The sequence below is a fragment of the Hemicordylus capensis genome, chromosome 4, assembly GCF_027244095.1.
Source record: "Hemicordylus capensis ecotype Gifberg chromosome 4, rHemCap1.1.pri, whole genome shotgun sequence".
Taxonomy (NCBI): Eukaryota; Metazoa; Chordata; class Lepidosauria; order Squamata; family Cordylidae; genus Hemicordylus; species Hemicordylus capensis.
Window position 1 is genome coordinate 245166482 of NC_069660.1, and position 25375 is coordinate 245191856.

Here is a 25375-nt window from a genome sequence, read left to right on the forward strand (position 1 = left end):
TTTCTGGGCAAAATGCAAAGTGCTGGTTAGTACCTATAAAGCCCTTAATAGCTTGGGTGCAAGGTATTTAAGAGAACATCTTCATTATGAACCCTGCGACCTATTCATATGATCAGGAGAGGTTCATCTGAGTGTGCCACTAGCTTGTCCGGTGGCAACTCAAAGGTGAGCCTTCTCTTTAGTTGCCCCAGGGCTGTGGAACACACTCCCTGCTAAGGCTAGAGCTTCTGCACCCCTGATGGCTTTAGGAAACAACTGAAGACATCTCTTCAGCTAAGCTTTTTCGTTGAAGCTTTTAGTTGATATTTTAGTTGAATTTTATTGATTGTTATAACTGTTTATTTTATATATGTTTTAAATGTGTTATTTTGTTTGTTTTTGTTGTTGTAAACCACCTAGACTTTGGTAGTGGGTGGTAAAAATATATATATTAAATAAAAATAGAAGGTATCTTGATGAGTCACAAGAACAATTCCATAGCATCAGGCTGTCTCAAGAAGCCCTTCCCCCAAACACACAGGGATGCCTTATTATATTGCTGACCTAAGTGGCAAGGCAGCTTCATTGATTCTCAAAAGAAAAGAATATTATTGTTCAAGAAGATTCCCACCAATTATATCCCACAATCTAACCAAGCAAAACTGGATCCTCTGCAATAGAGAAGCAGCTCTAAAGTTGTCAAGCAGTACCTCATTCACAAAAAGGAAGTACTTTATTTAAGCTGAGTCAAGAAGAAATCAAGGAAAAGACCCATCTCAGAAGGCCCTTTCAATCCTTTGTAATTTCTACTGGGAAACAAGGACAACTTGGGAACAACTGGAGGGTTTCTGAGCCAGGTCAAGCAGAGTCAGGAATTGGGAAGCCAAGAGTTCCACCAGTTGCACTTCTTTCTGAACCTTCTACCCATTTGGGCAAGCAGGTATATTTCTCTGGCCAGTGTTCCGTCTCCTCCCTCTCAGTGTCCTATCGTTTCCCCACTGCCCTCTCTCTTGCACTCTCTTAATCAAATGCTTCTCTGTTCATTGTTTTCTATTGCTAATTTGTCTGAAATGCCTAACTGCTCTTTGCTTTATTGCGCTCAACTGTTTCTCTGCTTGACCCCACCTTTATAATTTATTCTGCAAATAAGTAATTATTTGTACCAAATCTTGTAGCCATTGTGACCCATAAGTGTGGTAGAGGCTTTTTAAAAATAGTAACACCAGTAATAATAATGGTGTTGCAGCACAATAAAATGACAGCTTGAGGTTTTGTTACAAAAGCCAGTAAGATAGATTGGGTTGCCTGGTTGATTTCTGATTACTTCTACTTCTTTGGTAGTCAAAATATTCTAGTAGCATCATAAGCTGTTCAGATGCTAACTATCATTCACTGATAATATTCCATCCATATATCAAAATATCATTCAATGATATATTTCAAAACACATGGGAATGTAGGGGGAGCTCTGTCAGTAAATCAATCCATTTCTGCAGCAATTGCCTTAATAACTTGCATTAGGACATTTTAGCGGGGAAAGAGAGAGAGTGTATGGGTAAGATTGTGCTCCTGGTCATTTCTATGGGCAAAGAAAGGCAGCAAAGACTCATGGATATTTGCAGAAAATACCCCAATGCAGATAGGGTCTTTCACTGTGAAGGTTGCCGTTGTCAAAATCCAGTGGCTGAATGCAGCAACTGATGAATTTCTAAAAGCTGTTTTTGAGTGCAAGGCATCTTTTGAGCTATGCTGTGTGACCTGCAAGCCCTTTCTCTTAATCCCATACGTAGAATGGTGCTTACTGAGTACTTACAGGTAAAGGCATATGCGTATATATATAACACTGACAAAACTTCTAGGACTGAGCCGCTTGCATTGGGAGCACCCAGTCTGGCTCATATCAACTCTGAAAGCAGCCTGAGAAAATAGAATGTATTGCAGTAATTGGAAGGGGATACCATTTACGTTTTCTGTTTCAGCTCCTTGATAGCAGGTAAATACATGCATTTTGAATGTACTGAAAAAGATGGTTCCATCTCCAGTTGGATGGGGAGTGAGACTACAGATATCCCAGAGGTGTTTTCACAGTGGGGCAGCTGTATTCTGTACTGAACTGTTCTTGTTAACAGCTTTAAGAAACATAGTTTTCTGTATATATTACGTAGAAATAATGCACAAAACATTAACTATAAGAGGTGTTTCTTTAAAAATGTAGTTTATTTCCATTCTGCATTTCAACATAAAACGTCTGGTAGAAATATTATAAGTTAACTAGCAATGTTAAAAAAGTAAGACATATGGCATCAATATAAATTAAAAAGCTGTCAATATAATTCTCATAAGTGCAAAAATCAGTAAAGCTATTGCAGCTCAAGGCTAAAGTTAAGGATGGCTTTAAATTGCTATATTACTGTTTAAAAATCTTCTTATAGCATTTCCTCCATCAATGCCCTTCAAGAGACCCCCCCCCACTTATGCCTTACAACAGAAATGTGTCTTTGAATATAAAGTGCATATGAACTAGTAATTAAAAACAAAATTCTGACCTGTGACCTGAGTAATTATTATCTGTTTACTTAATGGTTCTGGTTAAGTGCAATTTAATGTGTGCAGAGTGCTCTTTTTATTTAAGGTCATTCTTATAAGGCATGTTCAAATAAAATATACAATATTATTGCAAAATATCTAAGCAAAATTATACTTTTGCTCCTACTCATTGACTTGATCCATTTGCTGGCTTATTTGCTAAATCATGTGCATTAAGCTTCATTACCCTGATCATAATGTGCCACTGTGCTGCTGTCACGGTCCTGAAGTTGCTATATGTTAAGGATATTGCTTCCATGCTCAAACACAGCTTGAACAAATTGTTTGAAGACTCTGTCCATATAGGTGCACTTTCTTGGCCACAGGCCTTCCAGAAAACCAATATGGCCTCCGCAAGAAGTAAGGACCAAAGCTACATTTGGGTTTTGTTTTGCAGTTTCTACTGGTATGGCTAAAAAGAGAGAGAGAAGATTGGCTGTTGCGGGGGGGGGGGGTAGGTATAAGTTCTTATTCCAACATTTATCTCCTGTCATGCAACCTGTAACTTAATGGATGGTTCTGGGTAAGTGCGCACTGATGTGTGCAGAATGCTACTTCATTAGGGCATTATTGAAAATAATACCAATAATAGTACAATCCTATTGCTATAGTGCGATGGGGCTTATTTCCAAGCAAGTGTGCATAGGATAGCTGTCTAAGTGGTCTATGACTCAGAAGAGACAGAAAATAACTCTAATCCCATCAAGTGTATTGAGGGGTCCCCAAGGCAGCATTTTACAACAATACCCAGCCCTGCAATAGCTTCCCATTGCCTTTTAGGCACAATTCAAAGTTATTTCCTTCATAAGTTTTGCATAAGCCTACCACTGTCAACTGAGAGCACTTACTTAATCAAAGATTAAAATAAAGCAACTTGCCTTGATTTGGTGAGAAGACATCATCCATGGAATTTAAGCACAACACTGGAATTCCAATTCTCTTCAGTCTGCTGCATGGACTAGCATCTGCATAATAATCATCAATTGTAGGGTAGCCAAACATGACTGAAGTGAACTGTTTGTCAAATTCCCTAATGGTCTTAGCCTGAAGGGCAAAATTCAAGTCAGGCACTTATGTAAGTCTTCATAAAATTTAAAATATGAAATGAAGAACAAAAAAGTTAATCTTCATACCTTCATGACTAGGTTCATATTAAATAGTTTATCAAACATTTGCCGATGTCTGTTAAAAGAACACAAATGGGAGGAGTCTCAAACTAGATCCAAAGCCTGCAAATATATACACTGAAACAAACTGCCATTAGTTAGACAATTAAAACTAAGCCCAATTTGTGTGTCAGCCTGGAGAAGTGATTGCCAGTGGAGACCTGAAACGTGATAGGACACATATAGCCACTGGCCAATATCCTAACAGTCAACACTCTTGGACAGTGGAAACATGTCTCTGAGGGCTGTGCAACCCTTAGGGATATGTTTTTTGCTATCAAAGAACACTTCTGGAACAAGGGGAGAGTGGTAAAAATTGTTGCATTCCTGGGTAAGAGCAGGGATGTGCATGGAATATTTGCGTTCCAATCCAAGCTCAGAATGGAATACAAGTACCTGGAATGTTCTGTGAGAACAACTGGCTGAGCTGGTTGTTCCAATGGAATGAGCTTGAAACATTCCAAATGTTCTGAGCACCATTTTGGACTCCAAAATGGTGATCATCTGGCTTCTGTGCATGCGTGGCAGCCATGCAAATGGCTCCCACACATGTGCAGAGGTCAGAATGGATTCCAAAATGGCTCTTTTGGAGTCCAAAATGGCTCTCAGAACAGGCCCTTCATTTGAGAGGCATTCTGTTCCAAGCTCGGAACACTATAAACAGCCCCATTTCAAGTTGGGATGTTCCACCTACAGAACATTCTGCACTATGTCCTCCATGCTTTGGAAGCAGGGAGGCTAGCACTTTCGTTAGAAGCATGCAGTCACCAGTAGTCAAGATAATGGCCATTAAGGGTGTGCACAAATGGTTCATTCCAAATTGCTTCACCTTGAACCGGGGGTGGTTCGGTCCATGATCGAACCAGTTCAGAACTGTAAAGGGTGGCCGGGCGGGGGCAGCTGAACCAGGCTCGGTTTGGGCAAACCAGTTTGAAACCATAAGGAGTGACTGGATGGAGGTGGTAAATCATGTGGTGACATCAATGGCCTCCAAGCATGCACAGAGGTCAAAAATGTCCTCCGTGCATGTGTGGAAGCCCAAACTGGGCCTTAGCTTGGCTGCTCTTCAGGAGGCTGGAGAGGGGTTTGAAGGAGCCTCTGCCACCAATGTCTCCGTGGCTGCCTCTGCCATCTCCATAGTAGGTACTAGTAAGTACCCTTTCTTTTGCCGCCTGACACCTTAGGAAATGCCCCCCTTTACTTGTAAAGGGGAATCATCGCCCGATTCTCCTTTACAAGTATGTCCTCCAAACTGGCCTGCGAACCAGTTTGGTAGGTGAACTGGATCAGACCCGGTTTGGCCGGACCTGGAACCAGACCAGTTTGAATCTGGTTTGGATTCGAATTGGACTGGCCAAGCTGGTTCTGTGCACACCCTTACTGGCTACTGTGTGAAATGGCAGTCATGTGGGTCCATATGAGCAAGTGTGTAACTATATAAGCAAAAATGAGAGGGTTCATGTAAGTAATACTCAATTTAATCTAGGTGGACAGTACTTCTACCTGGGGCGGATCTAATCTATGGGCAAAGTAGGCAGTGCTCACCTTTTATTTCTCAATCAGCCATGTTGTCTCTGCCTCCATTTTGTGTGCCTAGTGCCTCCCTCTGTTGTTCCCTGCTGCTTTCGCCTGCAATCTTCTGCTGTTTTAATAGTTGTGAGGTGGGTGACAGTAGCACCAACCTCAAAGAACAAATGAAAGGCCCCAGATCTTTTAAAATATTAATAAGGCAGGAGCCAATAATCATGCTCACTTTTGTTTTTTCAAAGTGGGCAGTCCTAGGACTGCCCTGTAAACCAATCAGAGAAGGACTAGGCTGATTGACTCCTCAGGCAGCCAGAGTGCCCAGAAGGTGGGGAAGCAGTAACGGCTGGTGAGGGCAGTGCCGGAGATGGGGGAGGCGAGAGGCACCTTTAAGGATTAATAAGCAGGTGCTTACCAGTGTTCAGGCAGCATCTGCAGGTTTTACCATGGGATTAAGAGGGCTGAAGTACTGCGAGTTATGGGGCGTATCAGATATTTCAAATTTACCCCAAAAACCGGTGCCAAAAGTGGAATTTTTTTTACCCCAGACATAAATTGGGCAAAGCTCCATTGTGCAATTAATCGTTTATGGAGTGCTCCCCAATAGCTCTCAGGGACTTTGATGTAAATCTGGACAATATGTGAATGCACATTTGCACTTTCTGTGGTGAAGGACAGTAAAATCGACGTGTGGGTATAGCCCTACTGACTTCAGAATGCATTTACTCTCCACAGAAGCATCTTTTTATTGATTGATTGATTGTTAAACTTTATATACCGCCTTTCATTAAAGCAATCCCAAGGCGGTTTACAGCAAAAAAAAATTTAACACAAGATGGTAAAAAAAGACACAATTAAAATATTAAGTGGGGGGGAAATATTAAACAAATCTGATTAAAAATTTAACACAAAAGCATAAAAGCAATAAAAACTATAAAGAGCAGCAGCAGAGAATCAAATAAATGCCTGGACAAAAAGCCAAGATTTTACACTTCTTCTAAAAGCTGTGGTGGAGACCAAGGAGTGAATAGCCACTGGGAGAGCATTCCAGAGTCTGTGGGCAGTAACAGAGAAGGCCCTGTCCCGCGTGCACGACAACTGAGCCTCACTCACGCAGAGCCCCCTCAGATGACCTTGTCAAGCGGGCAGCAACCCTTGGAAGCAAGCGGTCCCTCAGGTATCCTGGGCCCAAACCATTTAGGGCTTTTTGTAGCTTGTGGCTTGTACAGTTCCTTTCCTGCATGTGTGCACTTGTGTTTTGATCCTGCTGTGTTAGATACAAATCTACACACTACTGTAGTCCTGTTAAGCACTATAAAGCAACTGATGTTTTCCATATTTTTCTGTATCTCTGTTGATGAGCAATTGAGGTGTGTGTGTGTATTTTGATCCCACTTGTTAGCTACAAGTCTGCACTTTGTCAGTTATTTGTTAAGGCACCCACCTAGTCCTGGCTCCACCTCTGCAGCAGCCCACGGTCGGCTCCACCCTTCACTGCCCTGCCTAGTGCCCCCCTCCCCCATCCCAGGAGCCACCAGCTGCCACTGCTTCTACCAAGGCTAGCTGTGCAGAGAAATGCTTCTCATAAGGCTTGGATTTCCAACAGCAACTAGGCTGCTTAGGTTACATAGGGCCCTGATTATAGAAAGATCCAAATAAACTTGAATGAAATCAGTCAACCCACTCCTGCCCCATTGCCTTATGAGAAAAGATAGCACCTGGAAGGAGGAAAAGCCCCTAAAATTCCAGATCTCCAGAAGAAGTGGAACTCACCCACTGTTCCTCCTCCTGCAGTGGTAGAAAGAATAAAATAGTGGGGAGTTTATTAATATTTACAGTGGCATTTAAGATGGGGCAGAGAAATTAGTGGCTTGCTTAAAGCCACCTAATGAGTTATTTTTGAAATGATATTTCAAGCAGACACTCCCTAGAGTTGCTTGGTTTTAAAGAATGCACATAATTTCCATTTTGATGCCTTCAGTGGTATACAGTTTATGCTCAGTGCTAACTGGATCAATGCACAAGTTTTAATTTGAGATGAAAAAAAGTCATGCTAAGTTACATATTATGCTTAGTACTACTACAGGGATAGTGTAAGGAGCAGGGGAAATGTTATTCAACACACCATGACATCCTTAATGTGTCTCACAACAGACTTGGTTTGAGGCACATTAAGACCTAGTTGTGAGGCACAATAATATGGTTAACATATTGTGGTAATTTAAATCTGATCTGATGTTGACTCACCTAGTAACTGAAGATTGTAGACAGGTGGTTAAATAGTAATTAAAAAGAAGCCAGTTGACTGGTTTTTCTAGTGAGTCTGCAGATTCAAAAGCATTCCATCCTGCTGAAAAAATTGCAGCTGCTTTCAATGGTGTTTCTCTGCCAGTTTTGCCCAGATAATTTAAGAGAAGCATCCTATAAACAGGAGAACAAACAAACCATATTTCATCACACATAGTACTCTCAAATACACACTTCTCTGGCACTTTGGTTCTAAATATTTGAGCTAACAGATGTACCTATGAGGCTGGCATCGATAGCAAGTAACTGCCATTTGAATGTTAAGTTCTGTAATGCTGCAGAGCCAATTGTTTTAGAACTGTCCTATCCTACATGATATGTACAGTGAGGTCGATAATAACCATGAAATGCACAATAAACTAAATTAAAACATTACATGGATTCAATGTCTTTGCTCATTCAGGAAAGCTGACATATCAGTATCAGAGGTATCAGCTTTTCCTCTTCTTTATTTCATGTATTACATGTTCAGATGTACACCTAAACGTATGCACACCTAAGTGTGCACCAAAAAATGTAAACAGTGAATGTAGCAAACATATGTTTGCCAATGTACAACTTGTGAAATTATCTTGAAAGAGTATACAGTTATAGCTGGCACGGCTCTTTTAAAAGAGAAATAAAGAACGGCTTGGGAGAAATGTGTTCTAGTTCATAGTATAGCTGATGCTGTAAATGCATAAGGAAAAATGGAATGGAAAAAAGGGGGAAATACTTCTTTGCTTCCTCAGTAGCATCTGTGGGCAGACTCACAAAGAAGACTGCTGCTGTTACTCCCTTGATATTATTTATCTAATCCTCTATAATAAGATGGTTAGGTGTGCGTCTGTGCCTTAGAAGGCTGGTGTCTGTGTCCGTGTCTCCCTTGGCTGTTCTGGGCATGCGCGGAGCGCCGAGGGAGACACGGCCGAGGGAGACACGACCGCCAGCACCAGGCAGCCATGTTGGGTGGTTGTTTGCCCGGCCGCGGAAAGGCCAGAAGCGGCCACTGCGAAGCCGGGGAAGAGGCGAAGCCGGGGAAGCCCTGCGAAGCCAGGGAAGAGGTGGTGGGGGAAGCTGGCCGAGGCGGCGGCGGAGCCATGGCCGAGGCCTGGCCGTGCCGCCGAAGCCGGGCGGGGGGAAGAGGCGGCGGGGGAAGCTGGCCGAGGTGGTGGCGAAGCCGCTGCCGAGGCCTGGCGGCACCACCGAAACCGGGCGGGTGGGAGACTTTGGGGCCCTTGCCCGGCTGGGGAGACCGGCCGCGGCATGGAGGCTGGCGGCGGCGGAAGGGGGAATGGCGGCGGGGGGCCCGGAGCGCACAACTCTACTAGCGCCCATTATTTAACGGGCCTCAAATCATTAGTACACTAATAAGGTTTTTGATTATTATAGAATTATATCTTATAGGAGAAACAAGCCATTTTCACAGGTAGGTTCCAGACCTCGGCCAGACTACAAGAAAAATCGAAAATCCTGATAATTTGCTGGAAAATGTAGATAAATTCTCCCATTGGAAAAGCATGGGGAGTGATACCACCCGACAAATTTCGATCGTTTTCTCTGGTACTTTTCAAGACAAAGTCCAGACTTTCCCTGAATCATGAAGCAACAACCTCTACATTTTCAGTTCACTGCATTTCAATCCATGTTGTATTTCCATGAAACTTGCTTAAGACATTGAAAAACACGAAAAAGCTTTAATTCTGCTGATATAAATAAATTTTTCTAAAAAATAAAATCTTCTGGACATCAACTAGAAACAAGTGAAGGAAAAGTGTATCATTATTTTGTGGTACAGGAGGAATGCTTGCAAACTGCATTTACTAGTAATAGAATATAACCTACAATTGTGATTAGTAAACTAACAGTGATCATCAAGATGAACTTAAAACATATTCTGCCCACTTCAGAAATCTGGAACATGGCAGACTTGACATCTTCCAATATCAAGTCAATGTCTTATAGAATATATTGTATTCGTTTTCTTATCTAGAATAGTGGTAAATATAATTACCCTGCAGTGGTGTTTCATTCTTCGAGTGATTATGATGTAAATGCTGCTTAGACTTCCAGTTTCAACTGTCTTCTACCAATGGAAGTCAGCTGCAGCAATTGCCACTGTCACTCATAGTTTTTGACAGGTATTTAGCTTCTAGCAGAAAAACATGTCAGTGAATTTCACAGACACACGCAGCAGAGAGGGGAAAAGAAAAAAGCGGCAGCAGGGCAGGGAGAAGAAGTGGGCTGGCCAGCCTAAAAGCGGCAGGGGTGGTGGTGGAGAAGAAGCAGACCAGCCAAAAAGTGGCAGGGCGGGGGGAGCCACGGGGAGGAAGGAAAAGGTGGCAGCGAGTGGGTGGGCTGGCCAGAGGCTCTCCACATATGCTCTGTGCCTGGCCCAGCTAGTATAATCTATTATTTAAAGAGCACTTTAAACAAAAGATTGTATACTACGGAAGTTAGTCACGACTAAATCCCATTGACATAAATGGGACTGTCATAATTAATTGATTGATTACAATGGTGCTTTGTTATGATTAACTTTCTTTGGATACAATTAATATATTATTTGTATATATTTATATTTTTATCCACGTGTTCTTTGGATGTACTAGTATTACTTCTGGGAACTGTAGAATCTGGATGAAAAATAAGTTTGCCCATTTTCCACTGAGTCTGTACTATATAAGAAGAATCCTTACTAAGGGCATTTGCAAATTGCTTCCTAATGACCAGAGAGCTATATTTCTAGGATTTCTGTTACGTAAATACTCACCCTCCCATAGAAACTCCTGCTGCCATAAACAGAGCTGAGGAGTATAAGTTGTGTATATAATGAATAACAGTTTCCAAATCCTCTGTATTAGCAGCACAGTAAGTCCTTGGTGTCTACAAGGAGCCCAAAGTGGGAAAGAGTACAGTTAGCATATGCTTTATCTTTAAGGCAAGGCCAAGTCAGAATAGTACAAGGTTATTTATGTAGCATCAAATATGGTAAGAGTAACATAAACCCTATGGCATTTCTAGAAGATACTTTGGTCAGAAGATACTAAGATTTCAAGTGCACACATTTTGGGAATGAACTGTATTATCAAAATTTTACCAGAAACCTCCACAGTAATTCTTATTATGCAGTTAAATTCTACTAAGACCACATGATATTCTGGTAGTAGGTTCTGCTATAGAAAGTGTTTAAAGCACATTTATAATTATTCTATGAGCCCAATTACAGGAGCAGTGTGATGCAACTACAGAAAAAGGCTAATACAATTACAATTTTAGGCTGCATTAACCAAGACTTAGTGTCCAGCTCAGAAGACACTAGTTGTTTCACTCTATTCTGAAGTGGTCAGACCTCACTCACTTGGAATACTAAATCTAGTTTTGGACCTTACATTTTAATAAGGGTGCTGATAAACCGGAACAGGTTCAGAGGAGGACAACAAAGATGGTATGAGGTCTAGAAACCAATTACTATGAGAAAAAGTTGATAGCCATCTTCAAATATCTGAAGGGCTGCCACAGAGACGAGCAAACTTGTAAACCAATGCTTTAGCAGGCATAAAATCCTCTACCCTAGATCTTAAATGAAGGCTTATCCTGCAGAAATTGATATTCCATACCTATTGGACACCTGTACATAACATATCATTGCTTCTCCCTTATGTTGGTGCTATGGTGTTGCTGAGTCTCCACAATTCATATGGTATTGAGTTGCAATGAAATAGCTCCCTTTTGGCAAGATGTGCTTGATCGCATCAACCTTGTTTTGAATTCCAATTTTAAATTTTGAACAAATGTTTGAACAGAACAATCCTTGATTATTTACCACATGTCTAGAACCTCTCCAAGGGTAGCTGATCATGGCTCACCTATGCGCTACTTGTTGCCAAGCATATTATTTTACAGTGCTCGAAAGACCATTTCAGCCTCTCCTTTGATCAGAAGATGTCTGTAATCTGACTACTTTTGAACTGACAACTTACCGTTATATTCTGAAAGAAGACTCTCATACCAAGATTTGGAAGGACTATTTAGAGTTATTTGCATAATTCTCTCTGTTTATTTCAAATCAGTAATTGTCTTAACCCCTTCGTCAACCCTCTTCCCTCCCCACTTTTCCTATTTGTTTCTGTCCCATACATTTTTTGTAATGACTTTGTTACAACAGGGGGGGGGAGTGAATAAAACTGTTAATTAGGAAAAAAAGAGCAAACTTGTTCTCTGTTGCACCTGAGAGTAGGAGCAGAATGTTGTGCAACGCCATCGAGGCTGCCTTACATGTTGCTTAGCAGCCCCGGTAGGTTCCTAATTCTGGCACACTGCTGCATGGAATGTCAACCAGTATTTCAGTTCCCTTTAACTTTTGGCATTGAGGGCGATATTGCCATCATATTGTTCAGGGAGTTTGAAAAATATTTAACAAGAAAAATATGTCCAATATTAATTATTGCTAAATATGTAGTGCAATCCTAAACATGCTTACTCAGAAGTAAGTGTACTGATCTGCCTTGGCCGACTGCCCAGCAGCTGCAAAAAACCCACTCTTTTCAGAGGGAGAGCCAACAGACAGGAACAGAGACGGAGAGTAGTCAAAACACTGCCAGAAACCAAGCACCGGGAATTCCACAGGATGGGGGGTGGGGGTGGGGGTGGCAGGAAGGTAAACATGAATCATGGTCAGACAACAACAAACAGGTCCAGATTTCTAGGTCAAGGTTGCTCATGGTGGGGCCAGTCACCACAGATGTTGTTTCCAGCACAGAACCAGCTTTCAGGCTTCTCTATAGGCATGTTGAGGGCCCTGCCCAACACTGCAGCTGGGCCTTGTCAGGGAGGTGCAGCCAGGTCAGAGCTGGAACACCTGTTCCTTCCGGCCAGCCTCTCCGACCTACGGCATTCCTCCCTCTGAGCCTGTGCTCTGGTCAAACGTCGCTGTCAGGGATCTGGGGCAGGCATCTCAACTTCAGCGTCCTCAGAGGCTTCATCAGGAGGAGGGAGGGAAGGAGACAGAGGGGTCTGCAGGCCTGTCAGCTCTGGCTCTGCTGAGTGGAGGACTGGAGTTTCAGCCTGCTCCCTCTGCTCTGGGTCTGAGGAATCTTCCTCCACAACCCCCATGGGAGTCATCACAGTAAGTCTCACTCAATTCAATAGGGTTTACTCTTGTGTGCAAAGAACACTCATTTCAATCTCTTTCAGGAATATAACTCATAACCTAGTCTTTAAAAAATATAAAAGAAAGCATTGCTTGCTCTGAGGAGGGATGGTATTTAGTCTTGATAGGACTAAAATAACTTGCATCTGCACTTGTCTATAATACAGTTCTTAATCACTCTCTTGAAAATCATCAGGTGGAATTTTGTAACAATATGCTAAAAATTCTTTTCTGAACGCAACTGCAGCTGCTTACTTTGAAAAAGAGCTGTTTAAAACTAAAATATGTAAAGCCGATTACATGGAATTTCACACAATACAGCCAAACAAGAGATCTTTTCACTTAATCAGAATTATAATTTTAAAAAAGACTGTGTGCCACAGAGCTGCTTGGTGGTTCATCTCCTTAAGTATGCTGAAAATTGATTCTCATATTACTTTGATAAAAAGAACGATTGCAAATTGGTGATTTAAAGATGTAAAGCAGTGCAATATGTAGCACTACCGTATTTTATGGAGTATAAGACACACTTTTTTCCTTGAAAAATATCCCCCCAAATTCAGGTGCGTCTTATACTCCGATTGGCCGGGGAGAAGTTGAAAGTTTAGCGCTTGTCGGAAAGAGAGGAGGAGGAGGAGGAAGAAGGGTTCGGAAGGATTGGGGTGGGGGGTTCCATTAAGGGTGGGGGAGGGTTTACTTACCCCTCCCGCGCTTTCCCCATTCCGGCATAGTATTTCCTTTACAAATCAGGTGGCAGGAGGTATCTTCTTAAAGCCTTTTGCAGCCAAGCAGGGAAAGGGGCGGCAGGGAGGTATCCTGCCACCCGATTTCTAAAAGGAGCCCAGCGGGAAAGGGGGCGGCAGGGAGGTATCCTGCCGCCCGATTTGTAAAGGAAATACTGCGCTGGAGTGGGGAAAGCACGGGAGGGGTAAGTAAACCACTTTTCCGATGGGCTCCTTTCCAAAATCGGGTGGCAGGATACCTCCCTGCCGCCCCTTTCCCTGCTTGGCTGCAAAAGGCTTCAAGAAGCCTTTTGCAGGCGCGCACGCAAAAGGCTTCTTAAAGCCTTTTGCAGCCAAGCCTGGAAAGGGGCGGCACGAGCCCACACAGGCGAGCGCCAGCCTGCAGGAGCCGCCGGAGGCACAAGGTGAAGGAGGTCCTGGGCGGGCCCCGCTGGCGGCCGCGATAAGCAACAACTAGCAGCAGCCACCGCCGCTGCGGGTCACCAATGTGGGCTCGCTGCTGCTGGCAGGAGGGAAAGGACAGAGCGGGGCTCGGTGGGAGGGCTTGGAGGGGAGATGGAGGCGAGAGAAGCAGGAAAGCTCAAACTCAAAAACTGGATGAAAATTTAAGATGCGTCTTATAGTCTGTAGCATCTTATAGTCCGTAAAATACGGTATTTCACAGGAGTTAACTTCTGAAGAGGCTGTCTACAGAATGCATGTGGCAAGAGACAACAATGTTAGTAATGTTATACAATTTATCACTGAATCTAATTCGGAATACATCATCTTGTTCTGTTGTTACTGTGAAAAACGGCATGCTTATTTTAGAAAGATGGAGTCATCAATAGTAGGACGACTTATTCAACTGGGAGTTTGAGTTTACCTTGTATTGCAGCAAGTGGCCGCCACATGTGCAGCTCCATCCACTTCAATCCCCGCCCCCCGCCAACCTACCCCAGCTTCCCTAAATGGGTAGAGAGGAATATGCTGTTGGTTACAATGAATGACAGACTCTTCCTTAGGAAAGGAGTGGGGCTAATGCACTCTATCTGGGTGGCAACTATATTGACCAGCATTTGGCTCCAGGCATCTGCTGGAGCAACACTGACCTTACCCTGTTGTACTTAGCTCTCTTGCTTGAAGCGATCTGAGGTTTGACCTGCTTATCTGCTGTTACTCTTAGAACTGTCTGAAGACTCCCAGAATTCAGGTCCCTGCCTCAGTGGAGGCCCTCACTATTATTATTATTATCTCTTGTTTACACAGTCAGACAGGTGTTATTGACTGGTTTGTTTTATCAAGACATCGAGTCCTTCCCAAGGACCTGGGATGCCAGAATTTTATTGTCAGTTGTTATAGATATCGTCGCAGAATATAGGCTGTTCCCAGTAAAGCTGCTTATTATTATTATTATTATTATTACATTTATATCCCGCTCTTCCTCCAAGGAGCCCAGAGCGGTGTACTACATACTTGAGTTTCTCTTTCACAACAACCCTGTGAAGTAGGTTAGGCTGAGAGAGAAGTGACTGGCCCAGAGTCACCCAGCTAGTCTCATGGCTGAATGGGGATTTGAACTCGGGTCTCCCCGGTCCTAGTCCAGCACTCTAACCACTACACCACGCTGGCTATCCCGCTCATAGCAGTAACTGTCCTGCTCACAGCACTAACTCTGAGTCAGAAGCTGGGAAGTGACATCAGTGCAGGACCCAGTCCTGCTGGACAGAATCTAAGGAGGAAGGACCACCACTGACCTCAGTCCAGGACCATGACAGTGGAGTGGAACCTGGGGAAGCCTTGGGGCTCAGGTCCCTGAGGAGGCTCCCTTGAGGCCTGGGCTCCCTGAGGCAGCACCTTCAGAATCCCAGCCCACTAAAGAGCCTAATTCCTCTCCTACACCATCACACCCCTTGATGCCTGCCCATCAGTGCTGACAAGAAACTTGGTAGGTGCAGGTAAAGCAGAGGAGTGCCAAACTCCATAGTGCTACCTCTTTAAGGCTTCAGTTCTCTAGGCAGGGAGCTGAAGCCCCAGAGGGATTGTCTGAGCTAAAGAGTACTTAAGGGCTTGATCTGCTTCCAAGCAGCATTGAGTCAACTTGTTCCCTTGTACCTCTCATAGCCTAGAACCTCTCCAAGGTCCTGTGGACCTACCTTTGCTTCGTTTTGCCTTGTGGACAACTCAGCCATTGGCTCAGCCATTGACCCACTGCCTGGAACATGATACAAACAGGGCTTTCCCCCCACTTTTTTGCAGCCTGTGAGCCCTTCCACTTATGGCAATGTACAATACAGGGTTGTCAGAATGCAGTTAAAATCTGGAGAATGATTGTGAGTAAATTGTGTAAATGTGTTATTACTGTGACCCATCCACCATAGAGAAAGGGTTAGGGTTAGGGCAGCTTGCCTGCCTTGCCATTGGTAACCCCCGGCCCTGTGTAATCATGTGCAGGGGGTGTGGTCAGTGCATGCTTGTGCACATTCAACCATAGGAAAAATGGTCCACTGGTTGACCTCGTCCTGTGGCTGCTGGTGAGCTCCCTATGCTTATAGGTATTAGCTGTGTTCCAACCAATGTTTTTCATTGTCTGTGCAGAATGAATTTTGTTCTGCGCGGCAGTATCAAGGCAGTGTGTGCACATGTGCATTCAGAGTGGGGCCTTCCCAATTCAACCTGAGTAGGATCTAAAATTAACTGAGCGGACATCAAATATGATATGAAGGCACACATGTACACACCTTAGAGATAATACCGATTGGCACCCTTGATATGCCAAAATTATGGTTTGTCAAAGTTCTTACTTAACCAAATTTATCAATTTAATTTAAGTAATTAGCAATTCTTACCAAGAGATTTTCACCAGCAACTCCTCGATAGTTAAAGACCGCGCACCTTTAAAAACGAACAACAACAAGAACACTGGTTAATCAGGACTGTGTGTGTGTTCTCTCTCTCTCTCTCTCTTTCTCTCTCTCTCTCTCTCTGTCACACACACACACACACACACACACACACACACACACACACACACACCAGGAGTTGATATTTACTATTTATAAACAGTAAACTTCCTCTCTACAAAGTGCAAGAAGTACATGAAGCAAGTCAATGAATTTGATCCACTTTTAAGTCACCTAAATTTAGTCCTAAAATTAATGAATTCTGAGATCTTTATGCTAGCTGAAAAGCAGTGAGGAGAAAGTGGACCAATGCTTCCCCACTATCCCACCAACTCCCAGCTAAGCAAGCCTTGAGCTGCTGGGGCTGTTCTAACAGCCAGTGTTAGCCTGCATATGTTCATTAAGGAACAATGAATAGCAAGTAGGCTGGAGGGTTGGCAGGGGCATCCTTACAATAAGGCATCCTGAGCTGGTCTCCTCAGGTGGCAGATTGTCAGGGACTGCTACCTTCACCCACTGATAATCTGCCAAATAATCCACAAATTGTTGATGGGGAGGTGTTTGGAAGAAGGCAGCAACACTGCTGTCCCCTTCTGCTCTCTCCTCCCCACATCCTCCCAGGTTCCCTCCAATAAGTCAGGGATTCAGGAAGAAGGACCATTCACTGAGGGAGAGGAGTAGGAAGAGCCGCTACTGTTGCAGCTGGTACGGATGGAGCTATGGGGGATGAGCTGCTGCATCTGTGGCTTGTTTTCCACCACCCCCTGCCCCACCCATACCAGCTGCCACTGGCTGAGAAACATGGCAGCTTCAAATGTGGGGAGAACATAGCAGTTCCTCCCCCTCTTCCCAACCTCCAAAGATGAGCCGTTACCAATACCCTCCCCCATTTATCCAGGAAGAGCATCCTCCCACAGACCAGCTGGCCCATTGCTACACCTACCAACTGGCCTGTGCCCAACCCCCACGGCTTCCTCCCTCCCCTTTCAGGTAAACTGGGGTGGGGGACTGGCAACTCTGCCTCAGGCAGCAAAATGTCATGGTAGACATTTTGCTAAACGTACTAGGTAGTTTAGGCTAGGGGAGGGAGTGGCTGACTTCTTGACTGCTCCACTTTTAACTTCCAGATCCTTTCTGCTGTTCAGATGTAAAAATATGAAGTAAAACTGATTATACCTGTATCCCAGTGTTTTACTCTGCTGAATCATATGGAGAATATAGGACTCCCTGCTTGTTCCTGTGAGGCCAGGCAGTAGCAGGATAGTGGGTCTCATGTTGGAATCTGGGTAACATTTGCTGTCATTATTGTCAAACCAGTCCAGCGAAATCTGCCCTCCATCCATTGCTTTAATAAGTTCACTGGGAAAACCAACATTTATTATTATTAGAAGAAGAAATCAGTCAGCTATCACTCACTCTGTTCATTGCAGATGCTCAACACAATGGGTGGAGAAATGGGTGGGGGAAGAGAGGGGCTGGGTCCTTACATACAGTGGGGAGTCCCAACATATGTAGGTAAATTATGTTTCTCTCTCTGTGTGTTGCACCCCCACCCCACCACCAAACTAGTGAGGGATAATGGCTAGCATGCACACAATCTCACTAATGTATTGACATGGAAGCATTTCCATGCATGTATCATTCACTGGATGGAGAACTGCATGCCTAAATCAGATATGCATGCAAATGTACACCTGAGAAATCTTTCTGCAGGTCCAGACTTCTTAATGATGTAAGAGTTAAATTCACCTGCTGCTTTTGGCATTAACCACATGCTAAACAAAGAATCTATGAAAGAATCTGCACGTTCACACACGCAACAAAGATCAGGATTGGCTGGGATGTCCCAATCTTTGCTGCCCGTGTGAACCATTGGGAGTCATGCGGCTCCCAGTGGTGGCACAGTGGCAAACCCGCCTTTGGAGCCCGCTTCCAAAATGGGGTTAAGGGAGTGCGTGCTCTCTTAGGGCCCATTTTGTTAATGGTCTGTCAGCCCTGGTTGCTTGCAGCCAGGGCTGGGAGACTGTAGGGCTCCTGGCCAGCGTCGGCGGGGGGGATCCCCATAATATGGGATTTGGGGGTGGGTGGGATGACGTGTCCTGGCCCTGACCCTCTGTTGTTGCTGGGGAGAGCTGGAGTCCATGCAGGCGCATGGTCTGCGCACTCAGCACGGAAGGGCACTCATCTGCAAGGGAGGTAAGGTTTTGCAGCCTTCTTCCCCACATGCCCCAAGCCCTTTCTCTTTCTCTATAAATATAATGCAAAACATCCACTTAATCAGTCCATTTGGATTGACTGTAAATTCTCTAACAAGAATCTGTAGAAAATATTCTCTTTTCTAAGGTGTGATGTACATTCTAGTATGTCACTGTTCTCTTTTCAAAGCCTTGAAGCTGAAAGGCATTGTTATTTGCATGGATAATGAAAATGTCTCCAAAACAGTGACAGCACTTAATGCCATTATCAAAATAGGCCATAATGCTCAGAAATGTGGTCCATTCCCCCACACGCCTTATATTATGAGTGAAGGAACAGTCCAGAGTTAGTATATGAAAAGTATATGCTTGCTATGCACAGAATCATAAAACAGCTACAAGGAAATGGTTATGCAGGAAAGAGCCACTTACTTCCTGTATTGCACATTTGGTCGAGAGGTGATGAAGGGGCGAAGGAGAGTCTGCACACGGCCCTCCCAGCACCACACAGGGGGGTAATATGTTTCTGTCACGATAGGACAATGATCCTGGAGGAAGCGGCAGAAGCCCTCACTACCAGTCACCAGCTGAGGTTTCTATAGAGAAAAACAGGCAACTAGTTAGCTCCAAAATTGGGGGGGGGGAATCCCAAAACAAACCAAGGTAAATTAATTCAATTATTTCAAGTAGTAACACTATGAACATGACAAGAAAATAATTTCAGGTTGGTGAGGGGGCAATAGACATGCAAGTCTGACAAGGTCATTATGATGATCTGTTTCACACGTGCACTGAACGAACAAAGGGTGAAGGGGATCATGGCCACTGTCCCTGATGGTTACATGCCTGATGGTCTTGCTTCCTACCTATGTGCATTTGGTGTAAAGTGAGACCAGGGTTTCTACACTCTTACAGCTGTGTGTGCATAGAACTTGTGTCTAGCATTCACCTTGGCAGAGAGCTGCGGGGCTTCCCTTTTCCTCAACTGGAAGGTGAGAGCCTTGCTCCTGGGACTGACCCCATTGACACCAGGCTCTTTCAAGCACCCAACCTCAATGTCAAGGAGGGCCCAGTTGCTGATGGATAGAGGACTGGCGCAAACAGGCAGGGCTGGCTTGACACTCAGTGTTCTGGCTCTGGCAAGCAGAGCTGGCTCCCCTGCCCAGAAGACAGAGTGCCGCCCGATCCAGCAGCAGAACAGGGAAGAGTCATTAGGAGGGAATGAGAGAGGAGGGGTCCAGGGGAGAGCTCCACAGGCCACCAGGGAAGCACAGGATTGGGGGAATTAAGCAGGGGTGGAACACGGGGGGAGGTGCGGGACCCAGGGGAATGTGCCAGGCTATTTAGATGGGCCTACACCACTGATGAAGGAAGTCAGTGGTGGCAGACTGGGGCAGAGGCTAGGTCTCCCAGTGAGGAGCCAGGCATTCACTCCCCACAACCAGGTGGAGAAGGGAAAGGGCATTTAACCCTTCCCCACCCCTCTGAGGTGTAGAAAGATCCTGGGGACTCTCACCTGGGGAATGGGAATGAGTCATTAAACCTGACAACTTGTACAATTTTGGCAACTGTGATGGTTCCTGAGAGCGTGAAAGTTTACCATGTACACTTCTTACCTTTATTTATTTATTTTCCACTCTTCCTCCAGGGAGCTCAGGGTGGTGTGCATGGTTCTCTTTTTATCCTCACAACAACCCTGTTAGGCTGAAAGATAAGTGCCTAGCCAAAAGCCACCCGGTGAGCTTCATGGCTGGACAGGGATTTGTGCTTTGTTCTCTCCTGTCCTAGTCTGACACTACAGCCTCCTTGCTTATGACAAAGGCACATAAGTAAGGGCAGGGCTAGTGGGCATATGCCCATCAGGGCAGGGGTCCACAGGCAAAGTCCCTTTCCCATCAATGCATTCAGTGAGTAAGTGGAGGAAAAACCTGAGCAGCCCTGAATGTTGGAGGTGGATCTGACCAACGGGGTGCAATCTGGGAAATTAGCACAAGCATCACAGAAATAAAAGTGAACATTCCCCCTTCATTTCAGATGAGACAAGCATGCGCACACTTCCTGGAGGATTATCCCCTGCATTAATTAGAGTGCTTGTGCATATGAGTGGGTGCCATTTGAAGTATCCCTCAGATGCCAAAATATAGCAATTGCTATATACTTGGAAAGCTGTGCAAACCAGATCATTGCACTAATGCTATCAGCAAAAAATTGTTGCCGTTTGGGGGGGAGGGGAAAGGAGCAGGGGAAGGGAAAGCAAAGAAGGGAATAAGATGGATTACAGTGGGGAAACTGCAGTGATCAATAGCGAGTAACCAACAGAGTTTAATTCAAAGCTGGAAATGAGAAAGATAACCACAACACACAGCTACTAGAAAGCTCTATAAGGGAGATCTGGGAGGTATAGATAGGAGCTGCTATACACACATTTCCTCCTACGTTCAGGGGGGGACCCACACTTGTACATTATCACTATTGGCATGCAGTGTGAATAATTATTGTGCCACAAATATTATGAAAGCCTCTGGCTTCTGCATAAATCCTGAAAACAAACAAACAAAACTCACTTGTGCTGCACTTCATAAATGAAGATGTACACATTTCCCCTACACAGAGATAATCTCTATATAGCAACAAGATCTTGTGTGAAGTGGTTCTAAAGGAAGAGGCCATAGGAAAGCATAAGGCTGTTGCTGACACAATTTAAATGCATTTGTCCTTGTGAAGTTTGATAGGTAACTCATTCTGATGCAATTTTTCATATGTGTGTATGTCAATGCAAAATGACATCTAGAAGTTATGTGTAAAGGTACAATGCTACACTGGAAAATGGTCTTTAGCTCCATGAGACATAGATCAATAGAAGTGTGGACATTTTGTAGACTATTTTGGACCAAATCTCATCCCTATACAGTTGCTGTAGGGATAAATACTGTATACACTGAAATACAAATAAACATATAAAAGAACAGTGTTACTGACAGACAGTAATCGACAGCCTAATTATACTGAAGCACTTTAAAAAAAAATCATGGTTTTGATGGAACAAAATTCCCTCCTCGCCCATCAAGTGATCTTCCTCTCCTTATCCAGATCTGCCATGCAGACTTACATTTGTGGGAACAGAACTACTCCAGTCTCACCTTACATGCTCTTCCATTGTCACCTGATCCTGCCCTAATACATCTCACTAATTCCAAATCCTTGACCTTATCGCTTTTCTGTGAGTCATGATCTGGTTTCTGTATATCAGATCCATATTCTATGCTGTGCTGATCTAAAAAACACAAGTACATTAATCTACTGTGCATTTCAGATTTCTGCACAACACCACACTGCTGGGACAATAAAAATTGTTTAGTAGTAGTAGTAGTAGTCAGGGGCGTAGCTAGGGGAGAGGTGGCCCGTGTTCATCCCTCTCTCTGGCGGCCCCCAAGAGTGAGTGAGATAATGAAGAAAATAGGGAGGGATGGAGCTGGAGGGCCCTCAGGAGCTGGGGGCCCGTGTTCTTTGAACCCTTTCGTTCAATTATAGCTACGCCCCTGGTAGCAGTAGTAGTAGAAGTGGTGGTAATATAATGGGTCAGTTTCTGGAGAAAGGAGACAGGGATGCAAAATGAATGAGGGTGGCCCCTGTTGATATGGCAACAAGGTTTGAGAAGAAGCACTGAGCTCCCTGAAGACTGTGGGAACATCCGGTACTTGGGAACATCCGGTACATCCACGACTTGCTCCAAGAAAAGGTGGTATTCTGACATGAGCCACTCAGGGCAAAGAGCAAGCTATCTTTTACAAGAAGGGCTCCAAAGGAATCCGTGTCAGGAGGGGAGATTGTCTCCAATTCCTCCTCAAGACGCTAAATACTGAACTGAATTCGAGTTTACATGTTTCAGCCCGGGGTTGTAGTCCACCTTTGCTTCCTCCTAGACAGGCCACTTTCGGTCCATCTGCAGTGTCTGCTGTGCCAGCACCGAAGAGCGACGCTGGAAATGGAAAGCCAACCTGCCCTGCGTGCTCTTCACGCATCGCGGGAATTAAGCACAAGAGGGAAGGAAGGTCACCCCAGGCAACGGAAGGCAGAGGGGCTAGCAGAGGTCCCCCCTGCCTTTTGCTGCAGTCTACAGAAGCGCTGCGGCGGGTCACATTAGCCAAGGGCAGCCGGCCGGTGTCCAAGATGGGTTTAGCCTGAGCGGGCTGGCAGTCTCTTGGCTGGCTTTGCCCGCTTCCTGCCGCGCGACTCATTCTCTTAGCAAGGTCCTGTCCGCAGTTCCAAAGGACGAAGAGCCCCTACCTACCTTTGCGATGCTGCTGAGGTAATAGCAGGCGTAAGCAGCTCCGAAGCAAAGCACCAGCGACCAGCCCACGCCGGAAGCCAAGAGTCCCTCCCGGACCCGGCTCTCCAGATACAAGGAAAGCTCCCGAGTCAGCCCTTGCAAGTTCATCTCCTCCAGAAGCTGCAAAGAGCACCGGGGAGGAGGTTACATTACAACCTAGGGAGGGGGAGGCTATGGAGGCGCGGAGATGCTGCTTGCTGCCTGCCTGCCTGGCTCCTTCCCCGGAGTCCAAGCGAGATGGCGCCCCACTCCGGGCCGTTCCAAGGCAGCAAGAAGAGACCGCGACTCCTTACCTCCCCTTCTGGTGGCTGCAGCAGCTCAGTTCCAAGGCAATTCGGGCTGCTCCGCCCTTGTTCATCCTCCGGGCGGGGGTGGGTGTAGAGAGAGATACAGCCTGGAGACGAACTCTGTCCGAGGAACTTCGCTCCTGGCGTGGAAGAGCGGCGGAACTGGTGGCAACCTGTTTTGAGAGCTTAAGAAGGCGCCCCAGGCAGCGCAGCTTTGAGGCGATGCTAAACCGAATTCAAAGGCCCAGGGATGTGGCTATAACCGAGCAGATGGGTTCAAAGAACCCCGCCCCCCAGCTCCACCCCCTCTCCATTTTCTTTTATTTCCCCCTCACTCTGAGGGGCCGCTGGGGAGAGGGGCGAAGGTGGGCCTCCTTTCCCCCTAGCTATGCCCATGCCACACACACCCAGCTCCTGAGGGCCCCCCTGCTCCACCCAGAGGTGCACCTAGGTAATTTTGGAGCTTGGACCTAGAGACCTTTGGAAGCCCCCCTCCTGCTGGAGGGAGCCCCCCCCGTGTGTAGGGGGACAATGCTGCAAGTTAAACATCATCCCCCCACCACACACACACACGGTGACACACACAGTATTTTTAACACGTGGGTTCTTGAGGGCACAAACAGCAACTGAACTCACAAGAATGTAAGAATATAAAACAGGTATATTTTATGCAAATATGCATTGGCAGAAACATTTCAAAACACAACTAAACATAACCCATCCCACATATTCTCTCTCCCCCCAACACACTCTGTCTCTAAAGCACCTGGTGCAGGTCACACTCACACTTGGCTGCCTGGTGCAGTGCAGGCTGGCAGCATGGCAGGGCAACCACACCACCCAGGACAGACTAAATAGGATTTGGGGGCCCCCAAGGGGTGTGGAGGCCCTTGAGCCCTGAAGTTCAGGAGTAAGAGTGCCTCTGGCTCCACCCCTCCCTATTGTCTTCATTATCTGAGGGGCCACCAGGGGTGAGTACGGGCCCACTCTCCCCTCGCTATGTCCCTGCAAAGGCCCATCTTGGTTAGGACCAGTCAAGGTCTGGGTTACTAACTAGCTTGTCTACCCAGTCCTGGGCCATACCTTACAACCAGGGCCGGATTAAGGGCAACTGATGCCCTAAGCACAGCCCAACAATGGTGCCCCCCTTGGCCCCCTCCATTGCTTAACTGACAAGACATTAAGGCTCAAGCAAATTATTTACTTATACCTTAATATTTATTTTTAAAAAATTTAAAGTTATCTTCTAGATTTTTTAAGGTAAAACAAAACAGTTCCACTGCCTATAATTTCTTATAAATAGCCAAAACAGAAGGAATGATTGAGAAAAATATTTCATCTTCAAGGTCAGACACCATAACATACGACCATCTTTTACTGAAGTTTTATCAATATTTTGTACTGCTCTTTACAGTAATCTTTCGCAGATCAATGACTTTTTACTTCAGATACATAGTTTAGTAGTTTCTCGAAACTTTAGTTGCTCACCAAGCCAAAGAAAACTTTTTTTAACAATGCAGAGTAAAGTCGAACATGGCAGATAAAAACAATTACAAAAAATCAACTAGAAGTTGTGTGGCAGTGAAATGCAAGGTGCCAAAAGAAATGCAAGGTGACAATAAGGGAGGTGAAAAGAGAGTTTGAGGAACATTTAGCTAAAAGTATCAAGGGGAATAATAAAAACTTATTTAAATACATCAGAAGCAGGAAACCTGTTAGGGAGGTTGTTGGACCATTAGACAATGAGGGAGTGAAAGGAATTATTAAGGAGGATATGGAAGTTGCAGAGAAGCTCAATGAGTTCTTTGTGTCCATCTTCACGGCAAAGGATACTAAACATATACCTGTTCCTGAACCAGACTTTTCAGGGATGGAAGCTAAAGAACTGAGTCAGATAGAAGTGACAAGAGATGATGCTCTAAACTGTCTGGAAAAACTGAAAACTAACAAATCGCCAAGGCCGGTTGGCATCCATCCAAGAGTCCTCAAAGAACTCAAATGTGAAATTGCCAATCTCCTTGCCAAAATATATAACTTATCCCTGCAATCGGGCTCTGTACCAGAGGATTGGAAAGTATCAAGTGTAACACCAATTTTCAAAAAGGGATCCAGGGGCGATCCGGGAAATTACAGGCCGGTTAGCTTAACGTCTGTTCCAGGCAAATTGATGGAAAGCATCCTCAAGGAAAAAAATGGTAAAGCACATAGAAGAACAGGCCCTGCTGGGGGAGAACCAGCATGGCTT

General features: G+C 44.9%; 2 protein-coding genes across 2 annotated transcripts in view; one reads left to right on the forward strand and one right to left on the reverse strand.

Moving 5' to 3' along the window:
- Positions 1-2175: 2175 nt before the first annotated feature.
- On the reverse strand, positions 2176-23129 carry ABHD3 (abhydrolase domain containing 3, phospholipase). Its single transcript, XM_053243108.1, has 9 exons — positions 22805-23129; positions 18946-19109; positions 17495-17677; positions 16265-16310; positions 10315-10427; positions 7503-7676; positions 3699-3747; positions 3444-3609; positions 2176-2977 (listed from the first exon to the last, which is right to left on the reverse strand). Exons 1-9 carry the CDS (start codon positions 22949-22951, stop codon positions 2799-2801), a joined length of 1221 nt encoding a protein of 406 aa, XP_053099083.1. The 5' UTR covers positions 22952-23129; the 3' UTR covers positions 2176-2798.
- MIB1 (MIB E3 ubiquitin protein ligase 1) overlaps positions 12530-25375 on the forward strand; it is a 107070-nt gene continuing 94224 nt past the window's right edge. The window contains exon 1 of the mRNA XM_053243107.1: positions 12530-12669. The gene's annotated coding sequence lies outside the window, so the exon portion shown is untranslated. The remainder of the gene's footprint in view (positions 12670-25375) is intronic.

Excerpts from the sequence above, each read along its gene's own strand:
- ABHD3 (XM_053243108.1), bottom strand. The coding sequence starts at position 22,951 with ATGAACTTGCAAGGGCTGACTCGGGAGCTTTCCTTGTATCTGGAGAGC. Across the intron at positions 17,678-18,945 it reads CCAAATGTGCAATACAGGAA|TGAACTTATTAAAGCAATGG; the intron begins GTAAGTGGCTCT and ends TGGTTTTCCCAG. Across the intron at positions 3,610-3,698 it reads ATATGAACCTAGTCATGAAG|GCTAAGACCATTAGGGAATT; the intron begins GTATGAAGATTA and ends TTTGCCCTTCAG.